Source organism: Danio aesculapii, chromosome 4, assembly GCF_903798145.1.
Source record: "Danio aesculapii chromosome 4, fDanAes4.1, whole genome shotgun sequence".
NCBI lineage: Eukaryota > Metazoa > Chordata > Actinopteri > Cypriniformes > Danionidae > Danio > Danio aesculapii.
In genome coordinates, this window is record NC_079438.1 from 57,587,298 (window position 1) to 57,601,849 (window position 14,552).

The 14,552-nt window shown below is 31.3% G+C and overlaps 1 protein-coding gene across 1 annotated transcript in view; it reads left to right on the top strand.

Annotated features, from left to right (window-relative positions):
* Positions 1 to 4,535: 4,535 nt before the first annotated feature.
* Positions 4,536 to 14,552, top strand: part of ccdc107 (coiled-coil domain containing 107) — a 10,175-nt gene continuing 158 nt past the window's right edge. The window contains 7 exon segments of the mRNA XM_056456228.1: positions 4,536 to 4,627; positions 4,629 to 4,675; positions 5,948 to 6,180; positions 7,277 to 7,349; positions 7,539 to 7,629; positions 9,663 to 9,772; positions 12,383 to 14,552. The exon segment at positions 12,383 to 14,552 is cut by the window's right edge and continues 158 nt beyond it. Coding sequence (XP_056312203.1) covers positions 4,536 to 4,627; positions 4,629 to 4,675; positions 5,948 to 6,180; positions 7,277 to 7,349; positions 7,539 to 7,629; positions 9,663 to 9,772; positions 12,383 to 12,654 — 918 coding nt within the window. The 3' untranslated portion in view covers positions 12,655 to 14,552.

The following is a 14,552-nucleotide window of genomic DNA, read 5'->3' on the forward strand; positions in this document are numbered from 1 at the left end:
TTAACGTTTATGCTAGTGTTGGCTAGTATTTTGATATTTAGAAATAACAGAGTGTTGTTGCAGGCCCTAAAAACAATTTGGTTTCATCTTCAAAAATTACTTGAAAGAAATCATCCTGTTTTGAAACGAGTATGAACGTTATAGTGAATTTTTATTTTTAAGTCCACTGCACTTTTATCTAGTTTCACATGGGTTAACATGGAAATATGACATTATTTTTAATGAACCTAACTTTTTGCTTAGTCAAAAACATAATAAACTGGAACAAAAGTGATTTGTACATAAACCAAACTGTTTAAACACCTAAAATGACTTCAAAGTCAAAGTAAATGTCAGAATGACTAGCCGAGGAAAGCCTGCTTCACTGTAAAATACAGTTAATCCTACAAGATAATACTGTGAAATTAAAGTAATGAACTTACTGTCTACTGTGAAGTTACACTATATAGCTGTAATTTCACAGTAAATCAATGTAGCAAAATCACAGTAAATTACTGTGAACTGCTGTACCTCAAAGTAATTTGCTGTGAATTTACATACAGTATTTTACTATGAAAGTAATGCAATTATTAGCCAGTAATTTACTGTCAATTTAAGGTCAATTACTTTTTAGTGTTGCTTTTAATCAAAACAAGCTCGTTTCACTGACAAGATCATATATAGATGCATATGAATGACTGACCTCCTTTTGCACTGCTTTAGATGTAGTAAGAAGACTATACATGTAATATAATAATGATAGAGTTTAAACTGAAGGGGATAATGTGTGTTAAATGCATGTCTGTATTGATAAATATAATGCTTGGGATGGAGAGATCATTAAATGTTGCTTTTAATCAAAACAAGCTCGTTTCATTGACAAAATCATATACTGTATCTATTTTATTTGCATATGAATGACTGACCTCCTTTTGCACAGCTTTAGATGTAGTAAGAAGGCTATACGTGTAATATAATAATGATAGAGTTAACTGAAGGGGATAATGTGTGTTAATGCATGTCTGTATGATAAACATAATGCTTTGGGATGGAGAGATCATTAATGTTGCTTTTAATAAAAACAAGCTTAATTCATTGACAACATAATACTTTATTTAATTGCATGCAATATATAGGGGATGCACTTGTGTTGATGAAGTGAAAAGACTAAAGTGCTACAAATTTGATGCGATATAATTAAGATAAAGTTCAACTGAAGGGGATAATGTGTTAAATGCATGCCCGTGTCATTGAAAAACAGTCTTGCTTTGGTTTGAGATATCCTTAAGTGTTGCTTTTAATAAAAACAAGCTCCTTTCATTGACAAAATAATACATTGTTATCTGTTTAATTTGCGTATGAATGACTGAATTCCGCTCTGTGGATGCACTGTTTAGATAGTGAGAAGACTACACACGCTATAATTGAATATAATAACAATAGAGGGGATATTTGTGTTAAATGCATGTCTGTTGTCATTGAAAAACAGCCTTGCTTTGGTTTGAGATATGCTTCAGTGTGTTTTTAATAAAAACAAGCTCTTTATTGACAAAAAATATTGTTATCTGTTTATTTGCATATGAATGACTGAGCTCTTTTGCTTTAGATGTAGTAGAGGGACTATTAATATAATATAATAATGATGAAGTTAAACTAAAGGGGATAGTTGTGTTAAATGCATGTCTGTGTCATTGAAAAACAGCCTTGCTTTGACTTGAGATATCATTAAGTGTTGCTTTTGACATAACAAGCTTAATTCATTGACACAATAATATTCTATTCATTTATTTGCATTTGAATGACAGTGAATGCACTTGTTTTAATGTAGTAAATGCTACAAATGTGATGTAATATTGATAAAGTTAAACTGAAGATGGTTAATTAATCTGTATTGTTTTTATTAATTTATTGTCCCATGTCTCTAGCAAAACACTGAGATAAACAGCATCACAAAATCACCACACTAATTTTATGTGGTGCTTTTAATGTTTTGTCATGGATCAGACCATCACTTTGCATATAATAGTAATTTATAGTACACACTATAGTGTTTTTAACTGTATTAAACTGTATATATTATAGTGTTTACAACACTTTATTAATTAGTGCTACAGCATACTGTAGCATTAATTATAGTGAACTGGTAAACTGTAAAAATACTGTAGTATACTTGAATTTAAAGTAAACCGTGGTGTTGTGTATTGTAGTATAATATAATGTAATATATATACCCAAAGTTGTATTGGCTACAGTGTTGAGTCATTATGTTGTATTACCATAAATTGGCCACTACAAGTTAATTCAAGTACTTTACTATAGTATGGTCCAAAAACACTGCAGTATTTCATATATGGGACAGGACATTTTTGCAAACAAGCCTATTGCATTATTAGCTAATCGCTTTTAATAGATATCACTTGAATCCCTGCACTTTTTAATGTGCTTTTGGCCTCAGTTTTGGATGTATTTACACAGTTTTTGACCAGCAGGCGTCACTAGCGTCACTAGCTAGATTAAAATGGATATAAAAGTGATTTCTAGGTCTAAAAGTAGAAAAAAAAAAGCAATTGAAATGGTTAATATATGCTTCTTTAATATTTTCTTGCATAAAATGTTTGTATGCATGTATTTTCTGTACTTAAAGTGCATTTATTAGGTTTTGTTAATGCCAAATATATATGTAGAAGCTATTTGTATGTAAATTGATACTAATGCACCATCTCCTCCTCTTAGTTGTTACGTTTTCTTCTTATTTTCTCTTATTTGTTTTATTTCTCATTTAATATTTCTTTGTAAAGGAGTGGGGAATATGGAGGGACGAAACCTGCAAAAACAATAAATGAATAAATAAATACGCAAATAAGTAAATATAATGCATAAATAAACACACAAATTCCTGCATAAATTAAAAAAAACTAAATAAATAAATATACAAATAAATAAATAAATGCATAAATAAACACACAAACTCCTGCATAAATAAACAATAAATAAATAAATACGCAAATAAATAAATAAATGCATAAATAAACACACAAATTCCTGCATAAATAAAAACAATAAATAAATAAATACCCAAATAAATAAATAAATGCATAAATAAACACACAAACTCCTGCATAAATAAACAATAAATAAACAAATACCCAAATAAATAAATAAATGCATAAATAAACACACAAACTCCTGCATAAATAAAAACAATAAATAAATAAATACGCAAATAAATAAATAAATGCATAAATAAACACACAAACTCCTGCATAAATAAAACAATAAATAAATAAAATACGCAAATAAATAAATAAATGCATAAATAAACATACAAACTCCTGCATAAATAAAACAATAAATAAATAAATACGCAAATAAATAAATAAATGCATAAATAAACACACAAACTCCTGCATAAATAAAACAATAATAATAAAATAGCAAATAAGTAAATAAATGCATAATAAACACAAAACACCTGCATAAATAAAATAATAAATAAATAAATGCATAAATAAACACCAAACCCCACCCCCTGCAATAAATAAAACAATAAATACATAAAATATGCAAATAAGTAAATAATGCATAAATAAACACACAAACTCCTGCAAAAATAAAACAATAAATAAATAAATACGCAAATAAATAAATAAACGCATAAATAAACACACAATATACCTGCATAAATAAAACAATAAATAAATACATTTGCAAATAAATAAATAAATGCATAAATAAACACACAAACTCCTGTATAAATAAAACAATAAATAAATAAATACGCAAATAAAAATAAATAAATGCATAAATAAATAAATAAATAAATACGCATAAATATAAATTTGTAGATTTTATATTTATTCACTTATTTATTTATTTGCGTATTTATTTATTTTATTGTTTTATTTATGCAGGATTTTGTGTGTTTATTTATTTGCATATTTATTCATTTATTGTTTTTTATGCAGGGATTTGTATATTTATTACTTAATATATTTATTTATTTATTGCATATTTATTTATAGTTTTTGCAGGTTTCGTCCTCTATATGTGAAGTGATTTTGTTGTAAAATGAAACTGTACATGATGTTTTTAATTAAAGTAAAGAGGTAGAACAAATACAATTGCATAAATTGAAACAAATAATATAAATAAATTAAAAAATTACAGAAATATGCTCAAAACCGCCAGTAAAGCAAAATAAAAATCATTTAATAACGTTACTCATTAAAGAGACATAAAATGAACACTTTAAAGATACAGTTGTCATTGCTTTTGGACTAATAGAGTTTCTAGATAGTTCCCTGTACATGCTGGTTCTTGTTAATTAAGCAAAAACAACAACAACAACTTCGAAAACTGTGAATCGGTTGAATTGATTCGAAGCTTTGGAAAGTGACTCTGTAACTCCACGCCAGTCCTGCAGAGGTCTCTGTTGTCGCACTTCTCTGTTTTAGGCACGAACAGAAGAAGAATTTTTGTCAACATTGGGGGAATGTTCGTGGGCGTGTGGGTGGTCAGCATTAGTTTTAGTTTTTGTGTGTTTTTTCGGGTCAGAGATGGTTTTTGTCTCTCCTCCGCAGCAGCTCGTTATGGCGTTCACCGCGGTGCTGCTGGTGTTCGTGATGTTCCCGAGGCTGTTCGGCGGCGGCCAGCAGGGACAATCAACCGTACGAGTCGCGGAGCAACCGGAGAGCAGGTGCAGAGCTGCTATTTAAATACTCTTATTTTTTATACATCTATTATTATGCATGCCTTATTATTATTGCTATGCTTATCATCTACTTTGCTTATTATTGTTCTGGTTATTATTATACTCGGTTTATTCATTATCATTCTGTTTATTATCGTTACTCTGTTTATTATTAGTATTACTCCGTTTATCGTTATTCTGTTTGCTATTATTGCTGTTTATTTTAATTACTTTGCTTATTATTATTATTACTGTGCTTATTATTTCTCTGCGGATTGCTCTGCTTATTATTATGACTATTTATTATAACTCGCTTATAGTTATTACTATTATTACTAATTATTTGCTTATTGTTATTACTCTGTTTATTATTCTCTGCTCGTTATTGTTCTGTTTTATTATTAATACTTTGCTTATTATTAATAATTATAACTCTGTTTATTATTACTTTGCTATTATTATTATTTTGCTTATTATTACTTATTATAACTATTATTATATTATTATTATTATTATTATATTATTATTATTATTACTCTGCTTATTATTATTATATATTATATTATTATTCTTATTATTATTATTATTATTATTATTGTCATTATCTGTTATTATAACTGCTTGTTATTATTATTTTGCTTATTAATATTTCTTTGCTTATTATTATTCTGTTTATTGTTACGTTTGCGTATTATTATTATTTGACTTTTATTATTATTTCTCATTATTGCTCTGTTTATTATTATTATTACTATTATTACTTTGCGTATTATTATTACTCTTTTATTAGTACTTTATTATTAATACTCTGTTTATTATTACTTTGTTAATAATGCTTTGTTTATCATTACTTTATTATTATTACTCGGTTTATTGTTATTATTTTTATTAATATTATTATTATTATTATTTTGTTAATTATGTTTATTATAACTTTAATAATATTTAAATTGTTATCATTATTTTGCTTATTATTATGTTCTGTTTATTATTAATACTCTGTTTATTGTTACTTTGCGTATTATTATAATTATTTTTATTTTGCTTATTATTGTTATTACTCTGCTCATTATTGTTCTCTTTATTATTATTATTATTACTTATTATAATAATTATTATTTTGCTTATCATCATTGCCCTGTTAATAATACTCTCTTTATTATTATTACTCTGTTTCTTATTAATCTGCTTATTACTACTTTTGCTTATTATTACTATTGTTATTTTTATTATTACTCTGCCAATTATTATTACTTTGTGTGTGTTTTCCTGCAGCAGGTCCCGGTCCAGGTATTGGAGCAGGCGCTGTGAGGAATCAGCAGCAGCTCCACAAGAGCGCAGCGCCTCAGATGAGCCACAGTGTGGAAAACATGCAGCAGATGAAGAAACTGATGGAGCAGGAGCTCAAGAGCGACAAATACAAATCCAACAACAACAAGGGCTACGTCTTCACACTCATGCCCATCTACGCTATCGGGGTCGGCCTCTTTGCTGCTTACAAGTTTCTCAAGGTGTCCTTAACTGATATATATTATGATATAAATGTAATTTCACCGGATGATTTGCATAGCTCTATTTTAATGATTTCATTAGATGGATTTCATATGTTGTGAATCTGCATAAATTATAATAAATTACAAGCAAAAATAAATAGTCAGTCCATATAGTAGTCAATATAAACAGTCCTTTATGGTTTTCTGGGGAGTTAAACTGTATTCAATTACAGTAACTGAACAATAACATGTAAAATAGCATGGTCATCACTGTATAAGTAAAATATAATTATGTTATATACAATTTAATATCTTTATCATTTAATATTTAATACATCTAATCCTGCAATGTGACTACTACACATGCACACATTTCGATATCGATGCTCAAACAATATATTGTTCAGCCCTCATACACGCAACACACACACGCACACACGCACGCACGCACGCACGCACGCACGCACGCACGCACACACACACACACATACACTTATATATTTAAGAAAGGTTTTGTTTATATTTAGAAATTTTATATTATATCTAATACAAATAGATATACAAATATATTGGTTTTGTATTGTAAAGGATTTTTGTATATACATAATATACAATATTTATACACAGTGAGCACATATACTGTGTAAACACAAACTTTATTTTGGATGCCATTTTTCATGACTAATTGCTTGACAGCACTAATATATATCTAATATATAGCACTAATACTGTATAGTTATATATTAATATATATATATATATATATATATATATATATATATATATATATATATAATCTGTAATACAGTAATAAATATTTAAAAAATACAGTAAACACTAAATGACTAGTATATTGTAAATCTAAAATCTTGAATTTTTAGGAACATTACTCTACATCACTGGTGTCAAACTCAGTTCCTTAAGGGTGGCAGCTGTGCGGTTTAGTTTTAACCCTAATTAAACACACCTGATCAAACTAATTGATTCCTTCAGGCTTGTTTGAAACCTGCGGGTGAATGTGTTAAAGCAGGGCTGGAACTGAACTGTGCAGAGCTGCTGCCCTCCTGGAACTGAGTTTGACTGTTGAAATTTATCATGTCGTGTGTGATTTCAGATCAAGTCTGCAAGTGACTCTGAAGCTCAAAAAGCCAAAACAGCTCGAGGAGTGAAGAAATCCGAGGAAACTGGTGTGTGTGTGTATGCATGACTGGTCATAACTCCAGTCAGTTCACATACTATATTTACTAGAAAATAAGTTGCTCATTTATCTACTGCATGCCTTTAGGAGCCAAATATACTAGCAAAACACACACCCTTAGAAGATACTATTTATCAGTTTGCGATTATATTAATAATATTAATGCTGTTTTCCACAGAGAATCAGCTGAATGAGTTGGAGCAAAGGTTGGCTCAGACAGAGAAGATGCTCAACTCGATACTGACACAACTGGACCCGCTAACAAACTGGTGAGAGAAACTTTTAACACAATTCTGATCCTGGACCACAAAACTAAAAGGGCACAAGTGTCCCTTTGTGTTAGGATAGGACAATATTTCTTAGCATAAGAATAGGAAACACGATGAGACTTGTGCGTAATTAATTATTTAAAATTAGTGCTCATTCAAGATAAAAGCTTGTAAATTAAAGGGTGTGTGCTGTGTATATTTATTATCTACATCTAAATATACACATGCATGCATATATTTGGGAAACTGTTTATTTATTTACATATTTACACTGGAAAATGTACAAAATATATGCATGGAACATGTTTGCTTAATATACTAATGACTTTTGGCGTAAACGAAAATTTATGAATACATTTTGACCCAAACAATTAGTTTTTAGCTGTTGCCATAAAATGTTCCCATGCAACTTAAGACATCGCGCAGTCTCACAGTTTACTTTATTACCAGAATAAGTCTTATTCTGGTATATGTCTTGCATGAGCAGTGCCTGAGGGTTTTTTTTTTTTTTTTTGTAAATTGTACATTAAGTTTTTATTTCCTTTTAACTCTTCCTTTTAACTAGTTACAAAACACAGAAAATTATAGCATAAATGTTCTCATAAATGCATATGCAGTTGGTACAACAGATTACAAAGAAAAAAAATACAGCAAAGGAAATAAAAACAAATAAAAAAATGATATATACCTGCTGTGCATATACACAAGTATCCATATAGACACAAACACGCACATACACATATCAATTCTATAGTAAAATAAAATAAATAGAAAAATAAATAAATATAAATAAATAGATGAATAAATAAATAATGAAAAAAAATAAAATAAAAACAATTAAATAAATAGAAAAACAAACAAAATAAATGAATGAATGAATAAATAAATAAATAAATAAATAAATTAAAAAATAATTAAATAAAAAAATAATTAAAAAACCTAAATAAATAAATGGAAAAAACAAAAAATATATAAATTAACAAATAAATAAATAATAAAGATGTTAAAAATAAAAATAAATAATAATTAAATAAATAAATAAAAACAATAGAAAATAAAATAAATAAAAAATATAAATAATTAAATAAAAACAAGCTAAATAAATGAATTAATAAATAAAAAGAAAAATTAAGTAGAAAATGTAATAAATTAATAAATAGAATTTTTAAAAGATTAAAATTAAAGATTAAACTTTTAAAAAATGAAAGAAAGAAATCGAAAAATGTATAAATAAATAAAAATAAATAAATAAACAAATAAATAAATTTAAAAAACGGGGTGACGCAGTGGTGCAGTGGGTAGTGCTGTCGCCTCACAGCAAGAAGGTCGCTGGTTTGAGCCTCAGCAGGGTCAGTTGGCGTTTCTGTGTGGAGTTTGCATGTTCGCGTGGGTTTCCTCCAGGTGCTCTGGTTTCCCCCACAATCCAAAGAAATGCGGTACAGGTAAATTGGGAAAGCTAAATTATCTGTAGTGTATGAGTGTGAGTAAGTGTGTATGGATGTTTCCCAGAGATGGGTTGCAGCTGGAAAGGCATCCGCTGTGTAAAACATATGCTGGAATAGTTGGTGCTACATTCCGATGTGGTGACCCCGGATTAATAAAGGGACTGAGCCGAAATAAATGAATGAATAAAAAACTAAATAAATAAATGTTTGAATAAATGAATGAATAAATAAATAGAAAAACAAACAGAATGAAGGAATAAATAAATAAATAAATAAGGCTCTACTATTACAAAACACGTCCGGCATTTTTCCTCTACATATCTTCGATTATCTCATGAAGTTTGTGAATTGTCCATTTAAATGTTGGTTCATGCATATGAAAATCAGCATGATGTTGAATCTGTGTAAAGCAGTGTGCTTTATATGAGCTCCACTGAGCCGTGCATTGATGTGCTCGAAATAAAAACACCACAGGTTTTGTTTTGGTTATGCAAAAGCGCTGAGTGTGGTGTTCAGACGTAGATGTTTGTGTGTCTGCTTTGTTTTTTTTCCACCTGTTGTTTATGCGCGCTGTGTGTTTTTCTGCAGTGTGAAATCTGTTGCCATGGAGCAGAAGAACGAGATCATGTCGCAGCTGCAGTGCATTCGCCAGCTAATGAAGAAGAGGGGCATGGAGTGTCCAAACATCAGGATAGAAGGTAAACACCCTGTAACTGCACACACCAAACACACATATACAGTTGAAGTCAGAATTATTAACCCTCCTGATTTATTAGCCCCCCTGATATGTCTTCTCTCTCAATTTCTGTTAGACAAAGAGAGGATTTTTTTCAACACATTTGTAGACATAACTCATTAACTGGTTTTAGTTTGAATGATTTTGTGAGGGTGTACTCACACTAGGCTATCCAAACCATGCCCGGGCACATTTGACCCCCATTTCCCGGTTTGACAAGTGTGAGTGCTCCGAAACGGGCCCAGGCGTGGTTTACTTGGCCAGCCCTGGCTTGATTGGAAGAGGTGTGCCAGAGCGCGGTACGGTTGGGCTTTGGCATGGTACGTTTGTAGTGTGAGTGCAAAGTGCCTGAAACTGAAGATGCGACACAGGTTTCATGTGGATTTATTAATCATTCTTACTTTTCTATGAACGTGAACGTTTATTAAAGAGACAAACCCTGCCTGCGCTTTACCTGCCACCTTTAGCAAACCTCCTAATACCTGCAGCATGATGACTGTCAAAAGTGGTGAATCTGTTCGGCAAATGATTTGGCTGTCTGTCATGGCATCACAAACGACTCAAAATAAAACAAAACAATATAACTAAAGCAATGTCCACTGTACGGAGCGAGATCACGTCTCTTCCATTAAACTGAGCAGTCGCGTCATCGATGACATAAGCATGCTCTGGCTCAGAAGGCAAAAAATGCAATGTGAGTGCAGGGAGGGGGGACCATCGCGCTCATGCATGGTTTAAGACAACCGTGCCTAGTGTGTGTATACCCTAAGTGTAAACAAAAAAAATAATATATATATATATATATATATATATATAAATGAGCAATTCCATGCAAATGTCAACCTTGATATGAAAAAATTACGTTTTCCCCAAAATACTGAAACCGTTTCTGGGTTTTTAGGTAAGCAAGTAATTTACAGTACTTTGAAATACTCAAAAATGCATCTGTCAATATTTTCAAACTATTACCAAAGTCACACAAGTGGCAATTTTACATCTGTTACATCCATAACGACATTTTTTCCTCATGTGAAAATATTAAATAAAATAAAAGCAATCATTTTTGTTTTATAGTGAGCCAACTCCTCTCCTTTGAATTATCATTATTTCTTTTGGGTTGTGCAGTTTAATTCACAGAATATGTTGTAAACTGTAAACCCGCAGACTTTTTTAGTCACATCCATAACGCAGGTTTATTTTTCTCTTTTAAAGTACAAAACATGTTTACAGATGGATATTTTTCTGGTCCCGAAACTCTGTGGTCAGTTGTTCTGGAAAATAGAAACAAAGGTTTCAATGTAATGTTAAGGTATACTTTCTATGTGAATTTATGTTTTGAGTTTTTAACTGTGAATGTCACATCCATAATGCTGGAATAGCTCATATATATTTTTCCAATTATAGCTGAAAACATTTGTTTATTTCATTTTTGGGGGATTTTTTTTTTATTATAGTTTTTGCAGACATAGAAAAAAAAACAAGCAGACAAACCATCATGTAACAATAAACTGTGCAAAATGTCAAATAAAGCACGAAACCAGGGAAATTTACGACATGCAGTGGGGAAAGTAAGTAATGAAGACGTCATGCTTTTTTTCCTGGGAATAATATCTCTAAAGGAGCTGTTGACATGGCATTGAACCAGATTTTGGCAAAAACCCAAACAATAAAAATAAAAAACTTAAAAATATCTGAAAAATTAGTTAATAACACTGGAACGACACAAAGAGAAAGAACTGAACTACTGAAACGTATTTAGTACTTAATATAAAAGGCTTTTTTATTGATGGCAGCATAAAGACGCCTCTCATATAAAGAATAAAGCCTCATGCATTGCTCAAGTGTGAGTTTATCACAGACTTCAACAGACAGTCAAAATTTTGACGGTTCTGTGGGTTTCGTCTGTCAAATCTGAGCTTTATTCTGTATTTTCAATTGGATTGGGGTCAGGTGATTGACTGGGCCATTCTACAGCTTGATTTCTTTCTCTGAAAGCATCTGAGAGATTCCTTGGCTGTGTTTTGGATCATTATCTTGCTGAAATGTTCACCCTGGGTTCATCTTCATCCTCGTGCTAATGTAGATGTTGAACTGAAGCAGCTGATATTCATTTACACTGAGGAAGGGCAGAGGGTTGCTGAAGAACTACTGAGAGATTTCAGCTGCTCTCTGGGCTTTCACTGCTGAACTACACCTCCCTTTCTTCATGTGTTCAATACTTTTCCCCTGCGTCATTTCATTTTATTACACCTAACTTTATTTGTAAACTAATTAGATTTGTTTTCTTTGCATTTATGGATTTCTTTGGTTGTTACCAACATCTGGTTAAAATTTCAAGTCAAAGCACCTTTAGAAATGTGTTTTCTGAAAAAAATGGTGACGTGTTCAATACTTATTTCCCCCTCGGAAATGATGATGACCAACAAAAAGACACTGCGATGGATGTAAAGAGAGAAAAACAAACCACCATACAGATCTTCAGATGTTAAACCGCACTATTAGTCTGATGATTTAATCTTATTTGAAGTAATTGAATGTGAATTATGCGAATGGCTGGATTATTTCCTTTTAGAGCCGAGCTGTGAACGCAATCTAGACCAGCTCATCCAGACTCTATCTGCAGCAGAAACACAGCCAGAAACCAGTCAGGAAACACAGACCAGTGCAGAAACACCGCAGACGGAAGAGGAAGTGGAAGAGGAAGTGGACTCACAACTGGAAGAGGAAATGGACAGTGACTCTAGTCTGCCTTCCCTTGAGGAAAGTGTAGACGATGTTTCTGACGGTCAGAAACTTCCAGAAGAGCTGGCTGAAGGATTACGGAGGCGCCATAGACCAGAGTAGGAGAATCAGACGGAGAGGGATATTTATATTTATTTATTTAATTCGTTGTTATGAAGTGCTCAGTGTCTTCGTCGTGTGTTTAATGTTAACATTACTTCGGATTTCTTAACCCTTTATTTGAAATGCTCATTGGTAAAGCCAAGGATAGCCTGGGGTTATTACAAAACGTTTATAGCATAAAAACATATTGTAAACAATGTTAGTGAAGTTTCCATAAACAGTTCTAAAGGGTTAATACACTATCATTCTGAATATTTATATTGTTAATCATATTATTATTAATTTTATTTGGTTAAAAGTCTTTTCTGCTCACCAAAACTGCACTTATGTGATAATACAATACAGTAACAATCGTGAAATATTTGTACAATATTAAATAGCTGGTTTTTATTTCAATATATTACGAAAAATTAATTAATTCCTGTTATTGAAACCTGAATTTTCAGCATTATTACTGTTTAGTTTCACACAATTCTTCCGATTTCATTGCAATATGCTGACTTTATAATCAAGAAGCATTTTTTTTATTATTTCTGAGGAAAACATTATGACACACATTTTCTTTCAGGATTCGTTGATTAAAAGGAAGTTGATACAAACAGCATTTAATTAAAATCAATTTATTGTGTACGTTTAAAATGATTTGATGTCAATTCGTATCCACATCGGAATGAACCACCAATTATTCCGGCATATCTCCCTTCCAGCCACTACCCCTTACTGGGAGGGGGGGAGTAAATAACGACTGAACAAACGAATGAATGAATGAGTGAATGAATGAATAAATAATATAAATTTCAGTGTGGAGTTTGCATGTTCTCCCCGTGTTGGCGTGGGTTTCCTCCGGGTGCTCCGGCTTCCCCCACAGTCCAAACACATCCGCTATAGGGGAATTGACTGAATTAAATTGGCAGTAGTGTATGAGTGTATTGCGCATGAGTGTGTATGGATGCTTCCTAGTCGTGGCGTGGGTTGCAGCTGGAAGGGCATCGGCTGCGTAAAACATATGCCAGAATAGTTGGCGGTTCATTCCACTGTGGCGACCCATGATCAATAAGGGACTAAGCCGAAGAAGAATAAATGAATGAATGAATTATTCAAAAAAATATTAACTCTGCCTCTTACTGACTTTGAAACTAATTTATTTTCCTATGACATCATCAAGGCAAAGTGGGAGGGGCATATAATGTCATCCAATAGCTAAACAACAATTCAGGCATCATTTTAATTGTCATTTAGCCTTTTTAAAATCTTTACAACAGTTAAAGCAATAGAGGAATTTAATAGAGGTTAATATAATGAAGGTTATGGCAAAAAAGCGAATAATAATAATAATAATAATGCGATGTCTTACATTACAGATGCAGTGAGAATGGCGTTTTGTGTTTACTTCATTACATGTGCTTTACTTTTGACTCCTAGTCTTGTATATAAGTGTGTTTGTTTCTCTCTGACAGAGTGAGGTTTGATTTGCATGTTTGTGGAGCAGATTTTACACACAGCCGCATGTTTCTGACACACAACCATGTGTCCTGAAGCTTATGAAACATGCACAAACTTTTGATGAGCTTTAAAACTTTGAGCTTTATAATTATGCTTTCATTTTGAATGAAATACCAAACACTAAATGCCACTGAATGCTAGAACATGCACGCTGTTGCTGTCTGTGCCAATTTTCAGCTTTAATGTTTTCTTTTTGAACTGCTTTATCATATGATGTTACAGATGTTTTAGCAATAGATTACCCTCTTATTGAAGTTTTCATCAGAATAGTGATATATTCACTCTTGAGGGAGAAACAGATGTGTTGAGAGAAGAGAAATCCAAATATTCAGACAGGTATATTTAGTTGTGGGTTGCTGCTGTGCTTTAGGCGTCATCATAAATCTGCTCTTGTA